Source organism: Bicyclus anynana, chromosome 5, assembly GCF_947172395.1.
Source record: "Bicyclus anynana chromosome 5, ilBicAnyn1.1, whole genome shotgun sequence".
Classification (NCBI taxonomy): Eukaryota; Metazoa; Arthropoda; class Insecta; order Lepidoptera; family Nymphalidae; genus Bicyclus; species Bicyclus anynana.
Window position 1 is genome coordinate 13,012,927 of NC_069087.1, and position 19,401 is coordinate 13,032,327.

Here is a 19,401-nt window from a genome sequence, read left to right on the forward strand (position 1 = left end):
TAATGTACCTACTGAACCGATTTGAAAAATACTTTCACCAATAGAAAGCCAACTTATGTGTGAATGTCATTGGCTATATTTTATCCCCGTATTCCCACGAGAACGGGTACTACGCGCGTAAAACCGCGGGGCATCTGCTATTCTTTCATATGTCTACAAAACCGCCGAAGTGACGTAGCGAATGCGTCCCGGCCAATCTACGTAACAGCACTTCACGCATGCAAAACATCGCCTGTGCTTATTTATAGACGCCTCTATCTGGCTCCCGAGCACACGCTGGCATAATATTTACTTTTAAACCACCAAATACTGGTATACATAGCCTCTATTTACAATATACATAAAGGCGATTTTGGAACGAAGCTGTTAGGGTTCACCAGCCGACGGCGTCTATAAAACGAGCAATTACCTTCAGGTTTATAGTTACTTAATAGGCAATGTATTTGGATTCCCGATTGTCGGTTGTTTGATATGCAAACCGTGCCTCGTCATTAGAACATTTACCAATAAGCATAAATCATTCACAATGTATAATAGATCTTCAATAGACTTGCTCGTAAAACGGTATTTTAGACAAAATATTTAAAACGGTCGGGTAATTTTTCAAAGTTATTTCAGTATCTGCAAATCCGTCACATTTTCTTTCTACCCAGCTGTTGAAGAAGGATTTCCTTACATTTTTTATCACACAGGAAGTAAAACTATAAGAAATTGTTGTCATCTATAGGGATGATGACAGTTTTTTAAATTGTATAAAATTAAGAGTATGCTAATAGTAAAGCAATTTTGTAAAAGGAACAGGGTATCTACGATCATTACTTTCGGAGCTACAGGGATTTAAAGGGTCAGATTTGCGGCGCTGCCGCGGATCCCCTGAAAAACGCCCCATACAAAATGGCACGAACTAATGACGTCGTAAGTAATGTAATGAACGTTAGATTTGTATGTGCGTTCAAACAAAACTACTAATATCTTTGTTATTTGTGCGTTTATGTTTATCTATACTAATATTATAAAGAGGTAGTTTGTAAGTTTGTCACATTTTTTAAATGGGGTAATCTTCGGAACTACTGGTCCGATTTCAAAAATTCTTTCACCAGTAGAATGCTACATTATCGGGGAGTGCTATAGGCATATTTTTATATTAGTATGATATATATTCGCCGAGTTAACACAGTTTTTGTCATACAGGTCGGACCGAAAATCCTCTCAAGCAGACTTATTCGCATGAATTATATTATCATTAACATTAAGGCAGCGCTTAACGTTAATGATAAGTGGACTATTTATTAGGTATAAGTTATAAAACTTGCAAAATAAAATGTGAAATAGGGGTTGAAAGTTGACATCGATTTTTACGCGGACGAAGTCGCGGGCGTCCGCTAGTAGTTTATATATTAAAAATGTCACATTTAATGTAAGAAAGCTAAAACTGTATGAATTTTCATCTAATTACGATAAAATATTTTTAATAGATTTTGAAATTTTATTATCTAATTTATTTTGCAAATATCCAGACAATCTTTGCTTTTTAATTATATATAAATTAGTTAACATTGACGTTATTTACCCGAATGTATCATAAAAATCAATATATTCAATCCTAGTCATCATCCCCATTGTAAATTATAATATTGTATGATTATTTTAAAAGAAACCTTACTTAATAATATTAAATAACTTAACGTTGTTCAAATATAAAGTCATATGGTACTTACATGGTAAATACATAAGTAGGTATTGAATGTATACTGACATGAGTGTACGATTCTACATACGTTTTACGAGTACTGAGCATTGCGGGGTTAAAGCGAAACCCATGAAATGCTAGTTTAAATATACAACATGGCATCCAGTTATTGTGTTGCGTACGTTCTCACGGAATTATTGACTACGTAACGAAATTCAGAAACATCGACTGATAGCATAACTGCTGAGTATTTCTTGGTAGAAAAGAAACTTAATAATTTACAGCCCGTATTCGAACTCTTGTTAGGAGTATCTCTGCGTGATCGAATCAGAAATGAGGATATCCGCAGAAGAACCAAAGTCACTGACATAGCTCAACGAGTTGCGAAGCTGATGTGGCAATGGTTCGAAGAGCCGATGGACGTAGGGGTCCCAAAGTGCTGGAATGGCGACCCCGCACTAGCAAGCGCAGTGTTGGCCGACCCTCCACCAGGTGGACTGACGACATCAAGCGAGTCGCAGGGATTCGCTGGATGCAGGTGGCTCAGTATCGTGATGTTTGGAAGTCCCTACAAAAGGCCTATGTCCTCCAGTGGACGTCCATCGGCTGATATGATGATGATGATGATGATGATGATTCGAACTCGAAATCGGGACCTTATCGGCTAAAGCGTCATAGGCAAACCACTCAACCAATCCATCCTACCGACAAAGACGTACCGCCAAGCGATTTACCATGTCGTGTAGAAACCGACAGGGGTGTGGATTTTCATCCTCATCCTAACAAGTTAGCCCGCTTCCATCTTAGATTGCATCATCACTTACCATCATGTGTGATTGTAGTCAAGGGCTAATTTGTAAAGCATAAAAAAGAAGAAATGGATTCTTTGAAAGTATTTCACTTTTTTATTTCTCCGTTTAGGTTTTCTATAGCGTGTGCTAGGCAGGAATAAGTTGCTATCACTGCTTACCTAAATTGGCATAAACAATGCATGTTAAAACTATATCTCTTCTTTCTGTAAATGTTACTAACTCTCTCATTTATTTATCTTTTTTTTTAATTTTTAACAATGTTAAGCTAAAAATATAATATAAAACACCATTAAAAATTTATAAAAAAAATTAACCTTCCCGGTGCGGGACATTTGATCAATCGGTGGTCAGGGCTCCAGAGTGAGGAACCTCCTCACAATACGCGCCGTCTCAAGAATCACTACCTTGTAGTATCCGACCCTTGATCCACCACTTAAGTGAAAGCTTCTTCAGATGTTGGCTTGTAAACGATACTTATATTAGTAAGAGGTAAAGGTGTTGGAATGGCGACCCCGCATCTGAAAGCGCAGTGTTGGTCGATCCCAAACTGGGTAGACTGAGGACATCAAGCGGGTTGCAGGGAGCCGCGGGATGCTAACAAAAAAAAAAACTCAACAACAAATCAAAGCCGTATTGTTTGGAAATTCATGCAAGAGGCCTATGTCGAACAGTTGACGTTCATTTACTGTTAATGATGATGATGATGAAGTTTCTGAGTTTGTAGGGGGTAAACTGTGGATCTACAGAACCGATTAAAAAAATGTGTCAAAGGCCAAACCGATCACACTGAGCAAACTGAGAAGGTAACACACATGATGTTATTTTTCGCTTTTTAGTTTAGTAATAACATTTTTATAATTTTGATGTTGGTTGTATTTTTTTATTATCTCTTAACTATCACAATTAATAGGTAGACTTGTGTCTTTGAAATATTTAATTTAACAATAATGTTAACAAATAAATATCAGCTAATGTACTTGGAGTTGATCCAAAGTGGACTGTTCGACTTATAAAAACCAAAACACCATTTTGAATTCTTGTATTTTATATATCTTCTGTCTTATATCAGTTAGTTGAAAAATAGTAAGTTTACTACATTAACAAAAAAATTGAATTAGATTAGAATAAGTTTACGTCTAGTAGTCATATCATAAATTCGACGTGATATTACAGTTACTTCTTAGAGTTAATATACATTTATTATTAACGCACATTCGGTTCACTGTTGAGCTCGAATCTCCTCTCAGAATGAGAGGGGTTAGGCCAATAGTCCATCACCCTGGCCCAATGCGGATTGGCAGACTTCACACACGCAGAGAATTGAGAAAATTCTCTGGTATGCAGGTTTCCTTACAGTGTTTTTCCTTCACCGTTTGAAACACGTGATATTTAATTTCTTAAAATGCACACAACTGAAAAGTTGGAGGTGCATGCCCTGGACCGGATTCGAACCCACACCCTCCGGAATCGGTGGCAGAGGTCATATCCAGTGGGCTATCACGGCTCGGCACGGCATGACTAGTTAATATACATACTTATCGACATTTTAGCTATAGTCGCAATTCGTATACCTAAGCCGCAGCAGTGTCTCGCAAAAACTACTTACTACAGTCTGTCGGTCGGTTCTTACAGTCCAGGTTCATAGAGATTTTAATAAAACGACGATCCCTCGCACGCAATATTCGCTGAACTCGCTGCGGATTGAAAACTCCCAATTACATGCTAAAGCAGGAAAATTACAATGCAATTTACTTGTATTCTCCAAAATTGACACCTTAATTAGCATAACATAAAATTTAAAATTTTGAATAACCCCGAAGGAAGGTTAATTACACTCTCGATCAAGTCATTAATATTCTCTTTTAGTGACTTGATCAACTCAAATCACCTCTCTTGACAGATAGGTGATTTGAAAGTATATTTGAGAGAGATTTTCATTTCCTCTCGAGTATATTTGCAGACATTCTTCCCCACTTTAACCCCCCAGAACTTTTAAACGGCTCAACCGATTTTCATCAAACGTGAACATGAATAAATCAATCACCTTTAGTACAAAACAAACTAAATTGATATCGCTTCATCCGTTCTGGAGCTATAGTGCCACAGACAGACAGATACGTCAAATTTATAACACCACTCTTTTTGATTCGGGGGTTAAAAATTGTATGTGCAGATTAGATTGTATAATACCATCAGAAATAATAAGACGAGACTGCAAAAGATGATATAGATTAAAGGCTAAAAAGATTCACGAGTCAATAATATAGATTTTCTATGCAAAGTTAACCAGTAGGTACACAGGTACCATATTACATACAGTAGGTACACTATCATATTTATTCTTTATATCGCCTTTGTTTCACTGTTCAGTAAAATTCGCAAAACTCAAACGTCGTCGAACTATTGGGCACGGCAGCCGCGTCACGCGATCGTGACACGCTGTTCGAATCTCTCGTCATTATCAATATTTCATAGAAATCCCTCTGCAGACTGCAACCAGCAACCAGCAATTACTGTGATTCAGTCAAGGGCGCACACGTGCTGACTTGATATGATCTATTCAATCGTCGCATCAGTTTGAAACCGTCACTCACTAGCGGCAGCTGCGTAGCGATTGCGTAGCGTAGTTTTCCCGCGTCGCGTCACATCACAGGGTGAGATCGCGCGGAAGGAAGGTTGCGTCCGTGACCGCGCCCGTAGCATCGCCAGTAGCGCAGTACCGCGCCAGTCTCGCTGCCCCTCGGACCTCGACCCGTGGTACAGCTCGCGATAGTGATGTGCCTCGTGATCGTGAGCTGATGATGTGCGGATTGAGTGAAGTGATCAAGTGCGCGAGCGGAGTGCGCCGCGCCGCGCGCCCGTAGCGCCATGAGGACACTCCTGCTGCCCTTACTGCTCCTCCTCACACCTGACCTGTACCCAGTCGACGGTGGAGGATTCTCCCTCAGCTCGAGCAAGGGCTTCCTCGAGTGTGCGAGGTTCGTAATCTACATCTAACATTATAAAGATTGTATTTTTGTATATAATGAAAACTCAAAAACTACTAGACCGATTTTAAAAATTCTTTCACTAATATAAAGGTACATTATCAGGGAACAACATATATTCCGATATTCCCATGGGAATGGGAACTAAGCGGGTGAAATTGCGAAGTTCCGAGAGTCGTGAATAAAAGACGCATGTAAATTTGGAGCGAGCTGAAACTATTTAAATACTATCCCGCCACTTTATAATAAGCGCATTTTTGGAGGTTAATTTGGCTGAGGCCGCGGAGACCTCGAGTGAGATACAAAAATAAAATAACACGCGAAGCAAGGCGACTGAGTTTGAGTAGCAGACGCGCTTGGTAGCCAAACAAGGAGTTATTTTAAAATTGAGTTTTGGCACAAAAAAATAATTAAAATAAAAAGATGCATGCTTTACAAACATGAGTATTTTTCTAAATTTACAATACAGAAATTTATTTTTGTTTGTAATGACTACTCAAAAACTACTGAACCGATTTGGAAAATTCTTTCACCAATGGAAAGCTGCATTATTAGGGAGTAGCATAGATTATATCTATCACCGTATGGACTTACGGGAATGGGAGTTATGCGGGTGAAACCACGGCAGTTCTGCTAATTATTATTTGTACGCAGAAGATATTATTATTTAGCGTGAGGGGTTATTTGGGTGCAAATGAGTATTGTTCTTTATTTAATATAATAATTATTATTAAATTGAAAAAAATACAAAAATCATTTATTTCAAGTAGGCTTAGTTTACAAGCACTTTTGAAACGTCAAATTTGACTATTTGTAGACTCTACCACCGGCTCAGAAGGCAGTTTCTGCTGAGATGAGCCGGCAAGAAACTCAACAGTTGCTCTTTTGAAATAGAAATCATACAATATTCGAATTAGTTTGACTTCCTGTGTGGAGGTAGAAGCTGATCCAATAGCGTCCAAACATCTTTATCATTAAGGAACTCATCAATTGTGTAGTAAACTCGACAAAATAAATGTTTTTTACACTTTGCTTAAACTTATGCATTGGTATAAAACTGGCTAGTGATCTTACAATAAGACGGGATGGGAGATTCAAACGGTGGGCTGATGATATCACTCAGATATCCGGAAACGAATGGTGGCCTTTACCCTTTCAGGGGTCCATATTTAAAAAGAACATACGTACCTACTAACTCATATTAATAACATAATTTAAGAAAACTTGCTAACTACTAACAACTTTTGAAATGTAATTTAGAAATGTAAGTATGGAATAACGGCTTATTTTTTTTTATATTTAACTGGCTTGGGGATCTTGCTATAGAAGTCTATGAACGATATTTTTACTCTTTGAAGACGATAAGCGGATATAACTAACTTATGCCAGTATTATTAACCTTGACCATTAAATTAAATGTTAATGATACATAGTAGAAATGAAATTACCGTGGTTGTCTGGGTTTTTATACAAATACCCTCGTTCGTGACAGCCGGCGATGGGATTAACGCTGTATAGGTACGAGTGAGCTACAACATACAAGTTTATTGACAAACGAACAAACTGTACACGCTATAACATTGGAAACCCGTGCATCAGACTTGAGCCTATTTTACAGTACATTACCTTACTTATACAATACTAGCCTACGCCGCGCGGTTTCTTTTCCCGTAGGATAAAATATAACCTATAGCACTCAGGAATAGTGTAGCTTCCCAACAGTTATAGAAATTTGTTCAAATCGGTTTAGGCTCTAGAACTACCAGAGCCTTATTCAAAACATACAAACAAACAATCAAAACTTTCCTCTTTATAATATTAGTATACAAATATAGACTAGGGGACACCCGCGACTTTGTCCACGTGCTATTGATATGCATCATCATCATTAACAGCCCATATTCGGCTCACTGTTGAGCACGAGTCTCCTCTTAAAATGAGGTTAGGTGAGAGGGGTTAGGCCTTAGTCCAGCACGGTGGTCAAATGCGGATTGGCAGACTTCACACACAGATAATTAAAAAAAATCTCAGTTATGTAGGTTTCCTCACGATGTTTTGCCTTCACCGTTTGAGAGATATTTAATTTCTTAAAATGTACATAACTAAAAATTCGGAGGTTCCTCGGACCGGATTCGAACCTACGCTCTCCGAATCGAAGGCAAAGGCCATATCCACTGGGCTATCCGATATAAAATGTCTTTATGTTAATTTTAGGTGTAATCTATCTATCTCCATTAAGATTTTTATTTTTTACTAGTTAGTACTTGATAGTAAGATGCAATCGGGCTAACTTGTTAGGAGTAGGATGATAATCCTCACCCGTTTTCGGTTTTTACACGACATCGTACCGGAACGCTAAATCGCTTGGCGGTACGTCAAAAATCTATACAAACTTTTGCGTTTATCTATACTACATTTGAACGCTGTGGCAACTTCATTGGCTAGTACAGTTACACAAGCAACCAATAAGCTATCGGCGACAAACAGACTCTTTAGCCCTAGTTCGGACTATTTCAGTATTTTAGTCGAGTACGAACTTTTGGGCGGTATATCCAAAAATTGTTCGTACTCGACTAAAATACTAAAATAGTCCGAACTAGGCATTAAGCCGCATATAATAAAAAGAAAAGAATTAGATACTTAACCTAATAACGAACTTTTTAAGTATTTCGTTCCAAAAAGACTCATTGTATGGATAATAATAGCTTTTACAATTTAAGAACCACAATTGATGTCTAGAAATACCTATTGCCTTTCTTTAGAAAGTAGGTATGCCTGACAACGAAAGACTAAAGTCGTATAGCATCTCAATTAAGGCAATTTGCTACAAACAACGGAATCGCTCAAGCTATGCTAATAATGCAACGAAAACGTCTACGAATTACCAATAGCTCAACGGTAAGAGCGGTCAGACTCATCACCGAGGGGTGGTGGTTCGATCTATTACCGTTACCGATACCGTTGGTCTATTGTCGTACCCACTCGTAATACAGTCTTTCCCGACTAGTTGGAGGGGAATGGGAATATTGGACATATTTATAAGATATGGCAAATATTTAAAAAAAAAATAGGTAACATCATTGTAATAACTATACAAATCATGCCTACGTAGAGTACTAGCTGCATTTCCGCGCTGGACCGCAAAACCTGGCAAAAATATTTAAATCGATCCGTGCAAATCATTTTTGGTCATAAATTGAAAGTAGGTATACATCAAAAAAATAATTTAAAACCCGAGACAAAGGATTTTCCAGACAGACAGACAACAAAGTGATCTTAACAAGGCGCCGAATTTTTCCTTTGAGATACGAAAAATCAAAAGGTAAAACAGCAACTGCTAAGTAGAATCGTAGTTTAATAGAATCTAAACTCGGGGTCGACTATGGTATAGATCTATCATTATCATCATCATATCAGCCGATGGACGTCCACTGCAGAACATAGGCTTTTTGTAGGGACTTCCAAACATCACGATACTGCATCTGCATCTAGCGAATACCTGCGACTCGCTTGATATCGTCAGTCCACCTGGTAGGGGGTTGACCAACACTGCGCTTTGTAGTGCGGGGTCGCCATTCCAGCACCTTGGGACCCCAACGTCCATCGACTCTTCGAACTATGTGCCCCGCCCATTGCCTAAGCTTCGCGACTCGTTGAGCTATGTCGGTGAATTTGGATAAACACTTTATATGGGCAGATACATCTATACTCATAATAAATCTGTAGAGAGGTCAATTCTGTACATGAAATATATTTCCAAAATAACTATCAGGGGGTGATTTGTGATCGATACTGATTTCAAAAATGCAATTATGTAGTAAAACTTTTGTCTGCCTGTCTGTCTGTCTGTATGTTCGTTATAGAAACAAAAACTACTCGACGGATTTTAACTAAACTTGGTACAATTATTCTTCATACTCCTGAGCAGGTTATAGTATACTTTCTATCACGCTACGATCAATAGGAGCAGAGCAGTGAAGGGAAATGTTGGGAAAACGGGAGAAGTTACTCCATTTTCACAGCGATACTACTGTAAGGGCTGCATTAAAGAGGTCTAAGGGCGGACGAAGTCGCGGGCGTCCGCTAGTACCTATATAATAAAGTCATACAACTACCTATTAGTGCTATTTTAGTATTTCAATTAAGTTGAATTTCAATTAGGCATGTACAACGTTAATGTAAATCTAATTACTTTTGTTTCAACATACGAGTACTGTAATTTATTTTACAACAATCGCACAAATAATTCTTAATGTTTTACAGCTTTTAGTAATGATGTTTTAATTTTATTATAAATATATCAGCCTCTATAAATATAACTGCCTCGTTGGTTTAGTGGTTTCAGTTCTTCGGATAGTGAGAACCTGGATTCGAATCCTCGTAATGATCTTTTTTTAATTTTAAAAATATCTATACAGAGAAATACTAAATCAATATATATTTTTTTAAAGAATGTTTGCCATATTTTTTATAATATGACCAATATTCCTATTCCCCTCCAACTAGTCGGGAAAGACTGTGCTAGGAGTGGGTACGACAATAGACCAACGGGGTGAGGATCGAACCACCACCCCTCGATGGTCCAACCGCTCTTACCGTTGATTCTTACCGAGGCTTCATAATATAATTAATACTAATACTAATACATATTACTAGTACATACTAATACATAATTAATTAATGAATTTATGGTACAGTAATAATATTAAAAAAGTGAGATAGCCCAGTCTCAAACGGTGAACGAAAAACATCGTGAGGAAACCTGAGAGAGAGAATACCTGAGAATATCCTTAATTCTTTACGTGTGTGAAGTCTGCCAATCCGCATTGGGCCAGCGTGGTGGACAATTGGCCTAGACCCTCTCATTGTGAGAGGAGACTCGTGGTCAACAGTGAGCCGAATATGGGTTGATAATGATGATGATGATGACGTTAAAAATATATTGTGATTGGCCTGCCTATAAATTTCCTAACCTAACTATTTATAACTATCGTTAATAATAACAGTTTGGCCAGGAGATTTTTAGACAGCCTACTCGCAACATATGTACCTACTTAATATAAAACACTTTTCATCCAGTGAACAGATGGATGAAGATCGTTTTTAATTCGGAACATAAGACTATATATAAATTATAGCGACAATTACATACAAAAAAGTCTCGAGGTTGATTTCAAATAAAATTAATAAATTGGACGTTTGCAATAATCTAATCTTCAGAGATATTTTAAATCTTGTAGTAACTAACATCGTGTAATTCGGGAACAGGTCGGATAATTTTATCCAAATCAGTTTTCAGTATTATTTGCTTGGCTGTAATTTTTAGAAAAAAAAAACTAATTTTAAATAAAATTAAATCAAATTTCTATATAATGGCGTAATTTTTTTTGTACTTCTTATGGATGGTGCAAAGATTCCATAAATTTCATACACGGCTTTAATTTGTTTAATATACCTACTCCTAGATCCAAGATGGAAGATCAAAGTCAATATGGAATTTATTTGTATTATAAGCAACCTAGAACTTAGGTAACTTGGTTTACTACTTCATAACTATATTCAGAAGTTCAAGGTTTGGTACCCGGTTCGGCAGCTCGTGTCTTTGGAATATTTGATTAGCTGGGTTTGACGTCATTGTTCTTAAATGTTTTCAATTGTTCTATTTCTATATTTTCTATATATTCTTTAATTTTTAACATATACCAAATCTAAATTCATTTATTTCAAATAGGCTTAGTTTACAAGCTCTTTCGAAACGTTAGGTAATAATATTAAACTTAAGACAATAATTATTCGAAAACTTAAAAGTTACGAGGGTTCCAAACGCGCCTTGGTCCGAGAAGAGCCCACAACAAACTCAGCCAGCTTTATCCTTTTTTACTAAATTTGATATAAAATATATTTCATTCAAGAAACAAATGGGTGAAGGTCGTCTCTAATTCGGTTCTTCTGCAATTATAACCTCAGATTTGGCCCTCAACCTCTAAAAATTCACCTTATTATATCCAAGACCTTCAAACTTACAAGAGTCATTTTACAAAACTTCATTTTGGCCATGGTTAATGGTTTCATATGACTGCAAAAACAGAAACTTTCATCATCTTTTAGTTAATGTCTTTCAGGTGTGCGAACGTAGGTCTGATTTATTTGTGCGCACATTAAAAATAATGTGTAATAAAATATAAAAGTGGCAATAAAATAAATTTGTAATAAATAAAAATTTAAGTACTCCACATATTGGAGTTATTGCACGCATGTGGGTGAAAATATTATGACAAATATCATACGACCCGATTTCCACTAAGTGATCTACAAAGTAACAATGAAACAAAATAATCAGTTTGTAAGTTTTCAAATAAATTACTGGCCAATATCACTGAAATACCAAACAAGGGAAAATCTTTAACGGTCCATACTTATAACCTACTTCTACCTACAACAATATTTTTAGTAAAAAAAAAACTTTTTAAAACCTACCTATTGTTAACTTTAGAGTTGTGTACTTAAGAACTACAATCACCATAATTGCACTATCGCCTGTTCTGCAAGTTCTTTTACTTTACGTCTTTGTATTATTGTAAAGTGAATTTTAGTACTTATAGTTAGATACAAGTGGTCATCAAGGACTTTATCCGCATTTAAAAATCACTCAACAAAAATACTTGTGTCGTCTATCCCTAAATCGAAAAATATTGGTAGAAGACCCTATCTAGACACCTTTCAAAGACCTATCCAACGTTACCTCACACTATGAAATAAACGAGTAAAAAAAAATCATCTTCACTTTACATGTAGGGGAGATACCCTAAAAAAATATTTCTCAAGATTATATTTTACGACTTTGTTCACATTTCTAATGTACATGCTAATTTAGAGCTTTCTACTCGTAGAAGTACCTAATAGTATCTGCGCTAAACTTCTGACGGACGGAGAGACAGACAGACAATGCGAAACTATAATAGTTTCTAGTGGACTACGGAAATGTAAAAAGATAAAGAAAGAAACAAAGTTAGTAGACAATTTTGTTAGATCCCAAAGTACTAAATACAAGAAAATGCACTGAAATCGTACTATTTTAGCCTAGCGCTTGCTATCAATTTTGTGTATTGTTGGAAGATACAACAATTACAAGTCGTAAGTAAGTACTGTAGAACTAGAAGCAGTAAATAAATTAAATGCTCTCGCATAAGATGCCACGTCCAGCACCGAAATAACATCGCTCGAGGCGGCAAAATATAAACCAAACTATTTAAACAATAGCCTTTCAATGGCGCCCAAAATTATCTATCAAGATTAGAATCTGCGTCACTAGACCAGATATAACTAGTACCAGATCGGCTAACTGTGACAACAGAAATAAACCCTTGCTCTGAATACCTAGCGTTGCACCACCAGTCTGTCGTACTCGCAGATATAACTACACCGTATGTACACTTTGTGCAGTTTGCGTCACGTGAGATTATTGAAACTGTAACTCAGAATAATCTAGACTTAAATACCTTCCTATTAAAGTTCATACTTGATTATACCTCCATTTGCGAGTCAGAACCCTGACTAGAATCTATCTGAGCAAATTATTCAACATTTATTATATCTATCGATTTACCTATCAATTAATTTATTTAAGACTCCCGCAACTTCATCCACTTGTAATTTAGTTTTTCACAAAGCCCGCAAGAACTATAGATTTTGCCGGGATGAAAAGTTGCATGTGTTAATGCAGAGTAAAATCTATTTACATTCCAAATTTCAACCAAATCGGTTCAGCGGTTGCGGCGTTAAAGAGTAACAAACATCCAAACAAACATAACAAACATCCATACAAACTTTCGCGTTTATAATATTAGTAGGAAGTAGGATGCTTTACTTCTAGGTATAAATAGTGCTTTTAAACGACTTACAAAAGCTTTGTTTCCCTTTTAATAGCGAATAACGAGCATCATTAACAATCCATATTCGGTTCACTGTCGAGAAGATTGAGATGGTAGGCGATGGATTCCATCACACTAGCCCAATGAGGTTTTTTCACACACATTTCAAGGCAGATTTCACACACATAAAGAAATGACAAAATTTTCAGGTATGCAGGTTTCCTCATGATTTTTTTCCTTCACCGTTTGAGTCACGTGATATTTAATTTCTTAAAATGCACATAACTGAAAAGTTGCTGGTGCATTCCTGGGCTGTGCTATCATGTCTCTCTGAATAATGAATAAATGCTGAGTTTCTTGCCGATCCACAGATTTTGTTTTCTGAACCAATTACTAGTAACAGAAACAAAAAACCTGACGCTTGAACAGAATGTAAACGAAGCCTACTAGAAATAAAAGACTTCAAATATTTTATTATGTGTGTAAAATCCCGCTTTATCGTACCAGACACTACACAGACAAACAAACTTTGCTTTCATTTGTGTATAATGTCGAATTTAACTTTTCTTCCATCAAAGAGCAGCACTAAAAGAGAGTACAACCATAGCTGTAAATAAAACCCGTCACAACAATGTATAGCTGTTTTTCCTCTGGTTACGCGGCTATTAATCAGCGGACGGATCCCTCTGATGTGTCGAGATCTCGCAGACACGCTGGACTGTCGCCAAAAGCCGCATGCCCGACATGACTTGCCATCCAACGCATTCATTACATCTATTATAATAAAATAACAACGTAAAGACAGACACGAGTGCACGTTAATTAAGATATCTTAATATTGAAACCTTTAGTAACCCACGACATAAATCTAGAATGAAAGAAAGAAATAACTTTAAATAGTTTAAAAATTTTAAACTATTTGGGGTGGATTTCAAACAGCCAGTCCGCCATCTTCGGGAGGCCGCCATATTGGATTGGTAATGACCTTTCTTAGCTAGTCATGACATGTTCGGCTGGTAGACTCACTAGTCACTACTAGACAAACCTGACGTTGCAAATGTGCTTGTAAACTAAAGTTATTGTTACACATGCTCATTTCAAGCACGAAAGCATGCTACTATTGAGCAGTTGCTACTTATTAGCATGTATATCGCAACATTGATAATAATGAGCATGCTTAATTCTAGCTTGCTCAAGTATCAACAGTCGTGCGATTTCTGAGCATGCTACTTGCTACGTGGGTGGAAGGGGGCGTGCTTTTAGCGCGTCTAAACAGGTTTGCTTATTGAGTATGCTAGTCGATCAGCATTGCTACTGTATTCTCCTCACCTTCATCTCTCCCTGTCTAACACGATACTATAGACAGAGAGCGATAGATACAAATTAGCATGTGTAATTGGAATGTTGGTGGTGCTTAGAACATGCTTATTCTGGAGCATACTTAAAATCAGCATGCTAGCAAATGTAAACTGATGATAAGCATGCTAGTATGGAGCATACTTAATAACACGTTTTTAGCATGCTATTTTAGAGCATGTGTAACAGTACCTTATTGAAATGATTGAATTTGAATTAACAAATGGAGAATAATATTGAACAAGTTGTTGTCTTTATCGTGTTTTCTTCTTTAATACACTGAAGTCCAATCAATAATTAACTTATCTGTTTAATGTATGAAAAATAATATAAATCAATATAGTGTGTTATAAAAAATATTGCGAATATTTGTAGGTTGCCTGAAATTAAGCTGGCCAACATTGTACCTCTGTAGTAATAAATAATAATAATAATTTTGTATTTTAAACTTATATTGTTAAAATTTAAAAAAAAAGAAAAAATAAATAGATGAGAGAATATATAATGAATAGTTTGCCTAGGATTTTTTTAGGCAATTAACTCGCAATATATATTTACTTAACATGATTGATGTAAAACACTTTTTAATTAACAGATAGGTGAAGATCGTTTCTAATCGGATCATACTATCTATACTTATAATAAATCTGTAGAGAGGTCAATTCTGTACATGAAATATATTTCCAAAATAACTATCAGGGGGTGATTAGTGATCGATACTGATGCCAAAAATGCAATCAGTAAAATTTTTGTCTGTCTGTCTGTTTTTCTGTCTGTCTGTCTGTCTGTCTGTCTGTCTGTCTGTCTGTCTGTATGTTCGTTATAGAAACAAAAACTACTCGACGGATTTTAATGAAACTTGGTACGTTTATTCTTCAAACTCCTGGGCAGGTTATAGTATACTTCTCATCACGCTACGATCAATAGGAGCAGAGCAGTGAAAGGAAATGTTGGGAAAACGGGAGAACTTACTCCATTTTTTAAGCTTCCGTCGCGTGTGCAGCCTTAACGGGTAGGGGTAGGGTAGGGTAGGTTAGGGTAGGAGTAGGGTAGGGTAGGGTAGGGCAGGGTAAGGGTTGTTAAAAGTTTACATCTACTTTCACGCGGACGAAGTCGCGGGCGAAAAATGATTATTTATCATCATTCATCAGCAAAGACGCATCCATCCACTAGTTAGTTATACACGAGTCCCAAAATATTAAATCACTTCCACTACCGTAACACTACTCCATTGTAGTCAACTGTACTACAAAGCCATAATTGTATTATAACAGCATACTTATAATAACTTGTAACCCCGCGTTATTACATAAGTTTGATAATACAATACAGTACATTCAGCCTTCTCGACATCATGTTATTGATTCGGTTGTTGCAAGAATCTTTACTTTTTGAAACTACAAACATAACACTCGAACTGAGAACCTCCTTCTTTTTTAAATCGGTTTAAAAGTCATTATATTAAATCGTCATTAAAATAAAGTTTTAGGTCTATTTTCACGACTCTCTACAGAGCAAGGCTTTCCTTCTTGTAGGAAAGAGTATGTGGAGCTTAAAACCACCACGCTTTTCGAACACATAGTAACAAATCTCTTTTACGATCAGATGTTAATGATAATGATTGGGACCAGCTTCTTAAATTTCTACCCAAGACACGCGGGTATATCACACCAGACCAACCAGTGGTGAAGGATAGAATTTTGACGAAGTTGTTTAACTTTGTAGTCCCAAAGAAAATTCATACCACAGTCATCATCAGATTTATAATATAGAGCTAAGCTAGCGAATTAGGTGGTACCTGTAAGGCTAGTTTTAAATTATGATAATAATAATAAATAAATAATCATTAACAACCAGTATTCGGCTCGCTGTTGAGCACGAGTCTCCTCTCATAATCAGAAGGGTTAGTTCACCACGCTGGCCAAATGCGGATTGGCAGACTTCACATAACTAGAGAATTAAGAAAATTCTCAGGTATGCAAGTTTCCTCACGATGTTTTCCTTCACCGCTTGACACGTGATATTTTATTTCTTAAAATGCACATAACTGAAAAGTTGGAGGAGCATGCCCGAGACTGGATTCGAACCCACACCCTCCGAATCGAAGGCAGAGGTCATATCCACTGGGCTATCACGGCTCTCCTTCAAAGTGATCAATAGGTAGAAAATATTGTAATGTTATTTTTTTCGGTTTTGAATTCGGTTGTATTTAAAATATAATTATATGTATAGCATATCCATGTATTTTATACAAGGGTATGTACCTGAGAAGGTATATACCCTCGGGTTCCACTTTGAAAGAACTGTTTTTTTTTAATATTAGTATAGATTAGCTGAAACGTGAACAAAATGCAGTTCCAACAATCAGTTTCATCAATAACGTAAAACCTTGTTAACATCGTAACATAGTTTACGTCAATGCATATTATTTCTGTCTCGTAATGGTCCCAAACAAATGAGAACTTTAATCTGTTTTAGAGGGTTACTAAACTTAGCAAATAGAGGCATAAAATATCAGAGAAACATAAACGGGCAATTAAATTCTAGAACAACAAACACTATGGTATATTCGGCGTCTAAAACTTTGTTTGAACGAACGAACGTAATGTTACTAAAAATAAACTAATTATATAATACAAGTAAAATTCAAAAAAAAACATTTATTTCAAGTAGGCTCAGTTTACGAGCACTTTTGACACGTCAGTTGACTGTTTGTAAAGATTCTACCACCAGTTCGGAAGGCAGGTTCTGCTGAGAAAAAACCGGCAAGAAACAGTTGCTCTTTTAAAAAAAACATACAATATTATAATATACAATTGATGACAACATTACAATTTCTTATGGTTTTACTTCCTGTGAAGGTGGAAGCTGATCCAACAGCCTCCAAGCGTCTTTATCATTAAGGAACTCATCAATGGTGTAGTAACAATATATTACTGCAACATTTTTTTTTTAAAATCTACTTTCAGTTAACGATTTTATAGTATAAACTCTTTGCTGCTATATATCTACAACCCTCAACAAATAAGTTGAAGATTAGATAAGCCAATACGAAGATACTGTTGCCGTGATCGCCCAGTAGATATGACCTCTCCTTTCGATTCGGAGGACATATCTGCCAATCCGCATTGGGCCAGCGTGATTGACTATTAGCCTAACCCCTCTCATTCTAAGAGGAAACTCTTGCTCAACATTAAGCCAAATATATGTTGATAATGATAATGATAACTAAGTTTTCTGCAGCCTAAAAATAGCTGTATGTCAGACGCTGGGTTGAAGAGAAGCTTCTCATACATTTATAAAACAAAAATATTGCATAGAAATTAACCGAAAGATTATAGGTAACTACTTAACGGAATATGCTAGATTTTAACCCATAAAGAGTTTCTACTTCCTAATCATGACCTACAAGCAGTCCTGGATTAGCCTATAAGCTACTAGCGGACGCCCGCGACCTCGTCCACTCTTTGACCTCCTTAATCCGAGCCCATCGCAAAATCCGTTCCTAGCTGACACCTACTTACTATAAGCTACCTCCCTGCTAAATTTCATCTTAATACGTCAAGCAGTTTTGGAAATTTCATGATTTATTTAAGTAATTGCCTAAGGCATCCTGACTAGACGAGCACTATAAGAGACGACCAAGAAAATAACGAACACACGAAAGTTAAAGCAATTACAATATCCGCGCATTTTAAATATGTGTTAACATTTTTAACCGACTTTTAAAAGGAGGAGGTTCTCAATTTGATTAGTATTTTTTATATTTAATAAATAATTTGTTTACTAAAGAATAGGGGAAAATTTCTTAGGGCAGTTACCTTAATCTGGCTACAAACAACCGAAACTTCGTTTAAGATCATGTCATCATCATATTTAACGGCCTCCGTGGCGCAGTGGTATGCGCGGTGGATTTACAAAACGGAGGTCCTGGGTTCGATCCCCGGCTGGGCAGATTGAGATTTTCTTAATTTGTCCAGGTCTGGATGGTGGGAGGCTTCGGCCGTGGCTAGTTACCACCCTACCGGCAAAGACGTACCGCCAAGCGATTTAGCGTTCCGGTACGATGCCGTGTAGAAACCGAAAGGGGGTGTGGATTTTCATCCTCCTCCTAACAAGTTAGCCCGCTTCCATCTTAGACTGCATCATCACTTACCATCAGGTGAGATTGTAGTCAAGGGCTAATTTGTAAAGAATAAAAAAAAAAAAAGTCATATATATATCTTACCTACTTTGTTTTTTTTTTTATTTGAAAATGAAAAGTTACATATTAAAACAGTAGACAAGACAAATGCGACTCATATGCCGTGAAAAATTATTGCGTCAACTGTCGGCCGTGGTAATAACTTTCCTAGCTAATGACACGCAATATAATGTGGCGAATTTGTGTCAAAACATCACATACTGGACTAAGGCATTAATGCTTTACATCAGGCTTAATTGTAGTCAAATAAAAAATGGCCTGAAATAGTTAGACATGCCTCATTTTATGACGGCTGAAAATTTGTCAGTTGGTCTCCTTCCCTGGTAAAAGGTAGATAATATACGCTGTAGACTTTGGAAAGTAGCTGGTTTCAAGGTTCTAGACCCTCAATCGTCAAAGTACGAAACGTATATTTTCCTTGGCATGGTCTTCATTAAACCCTACTTAGCTTCGCGGCAACCATTCGATAAAACCCATTAAA

At 36.7% G+C, this 19,401-nt stretch overlaps 1 protein-coding gene across 6 annotated transcripts in view; it reads left to right on the plus strand.

Moving 5' to 3' along the window:
- The first annotated feature begins 4,894 nt into the window (after nucleotides 1-4,894).
- The window catches only part of LOC112047871 (gamma-aminobutyric acid receptor subunit delta-like), a 38,897-nt gene continuing 24,390 nt past the window's right edge, over nucleotides 4,895-19,401 (plus strand). The window contains exon 1 of one of the 6 annotated variants that reach the window (XM_052881655.1): nucleotides 4,895-5,480. In XM_052881655.1, the coding sequence (XP_052737615.1) occupies nucleotides 5,371-5,480 (110 nt within the window). In that variant the 5' untranslated portion in view covers nucleotides 4,895-5,370. The remainder of the gene's footprint in view (nucleotides 5,481-19,401) is intronic. The other 5 variants (XM_052881654.1, XM_052881657.1, XM_024085148.2 and 2 more) reach the window with 5 other exon arrangements.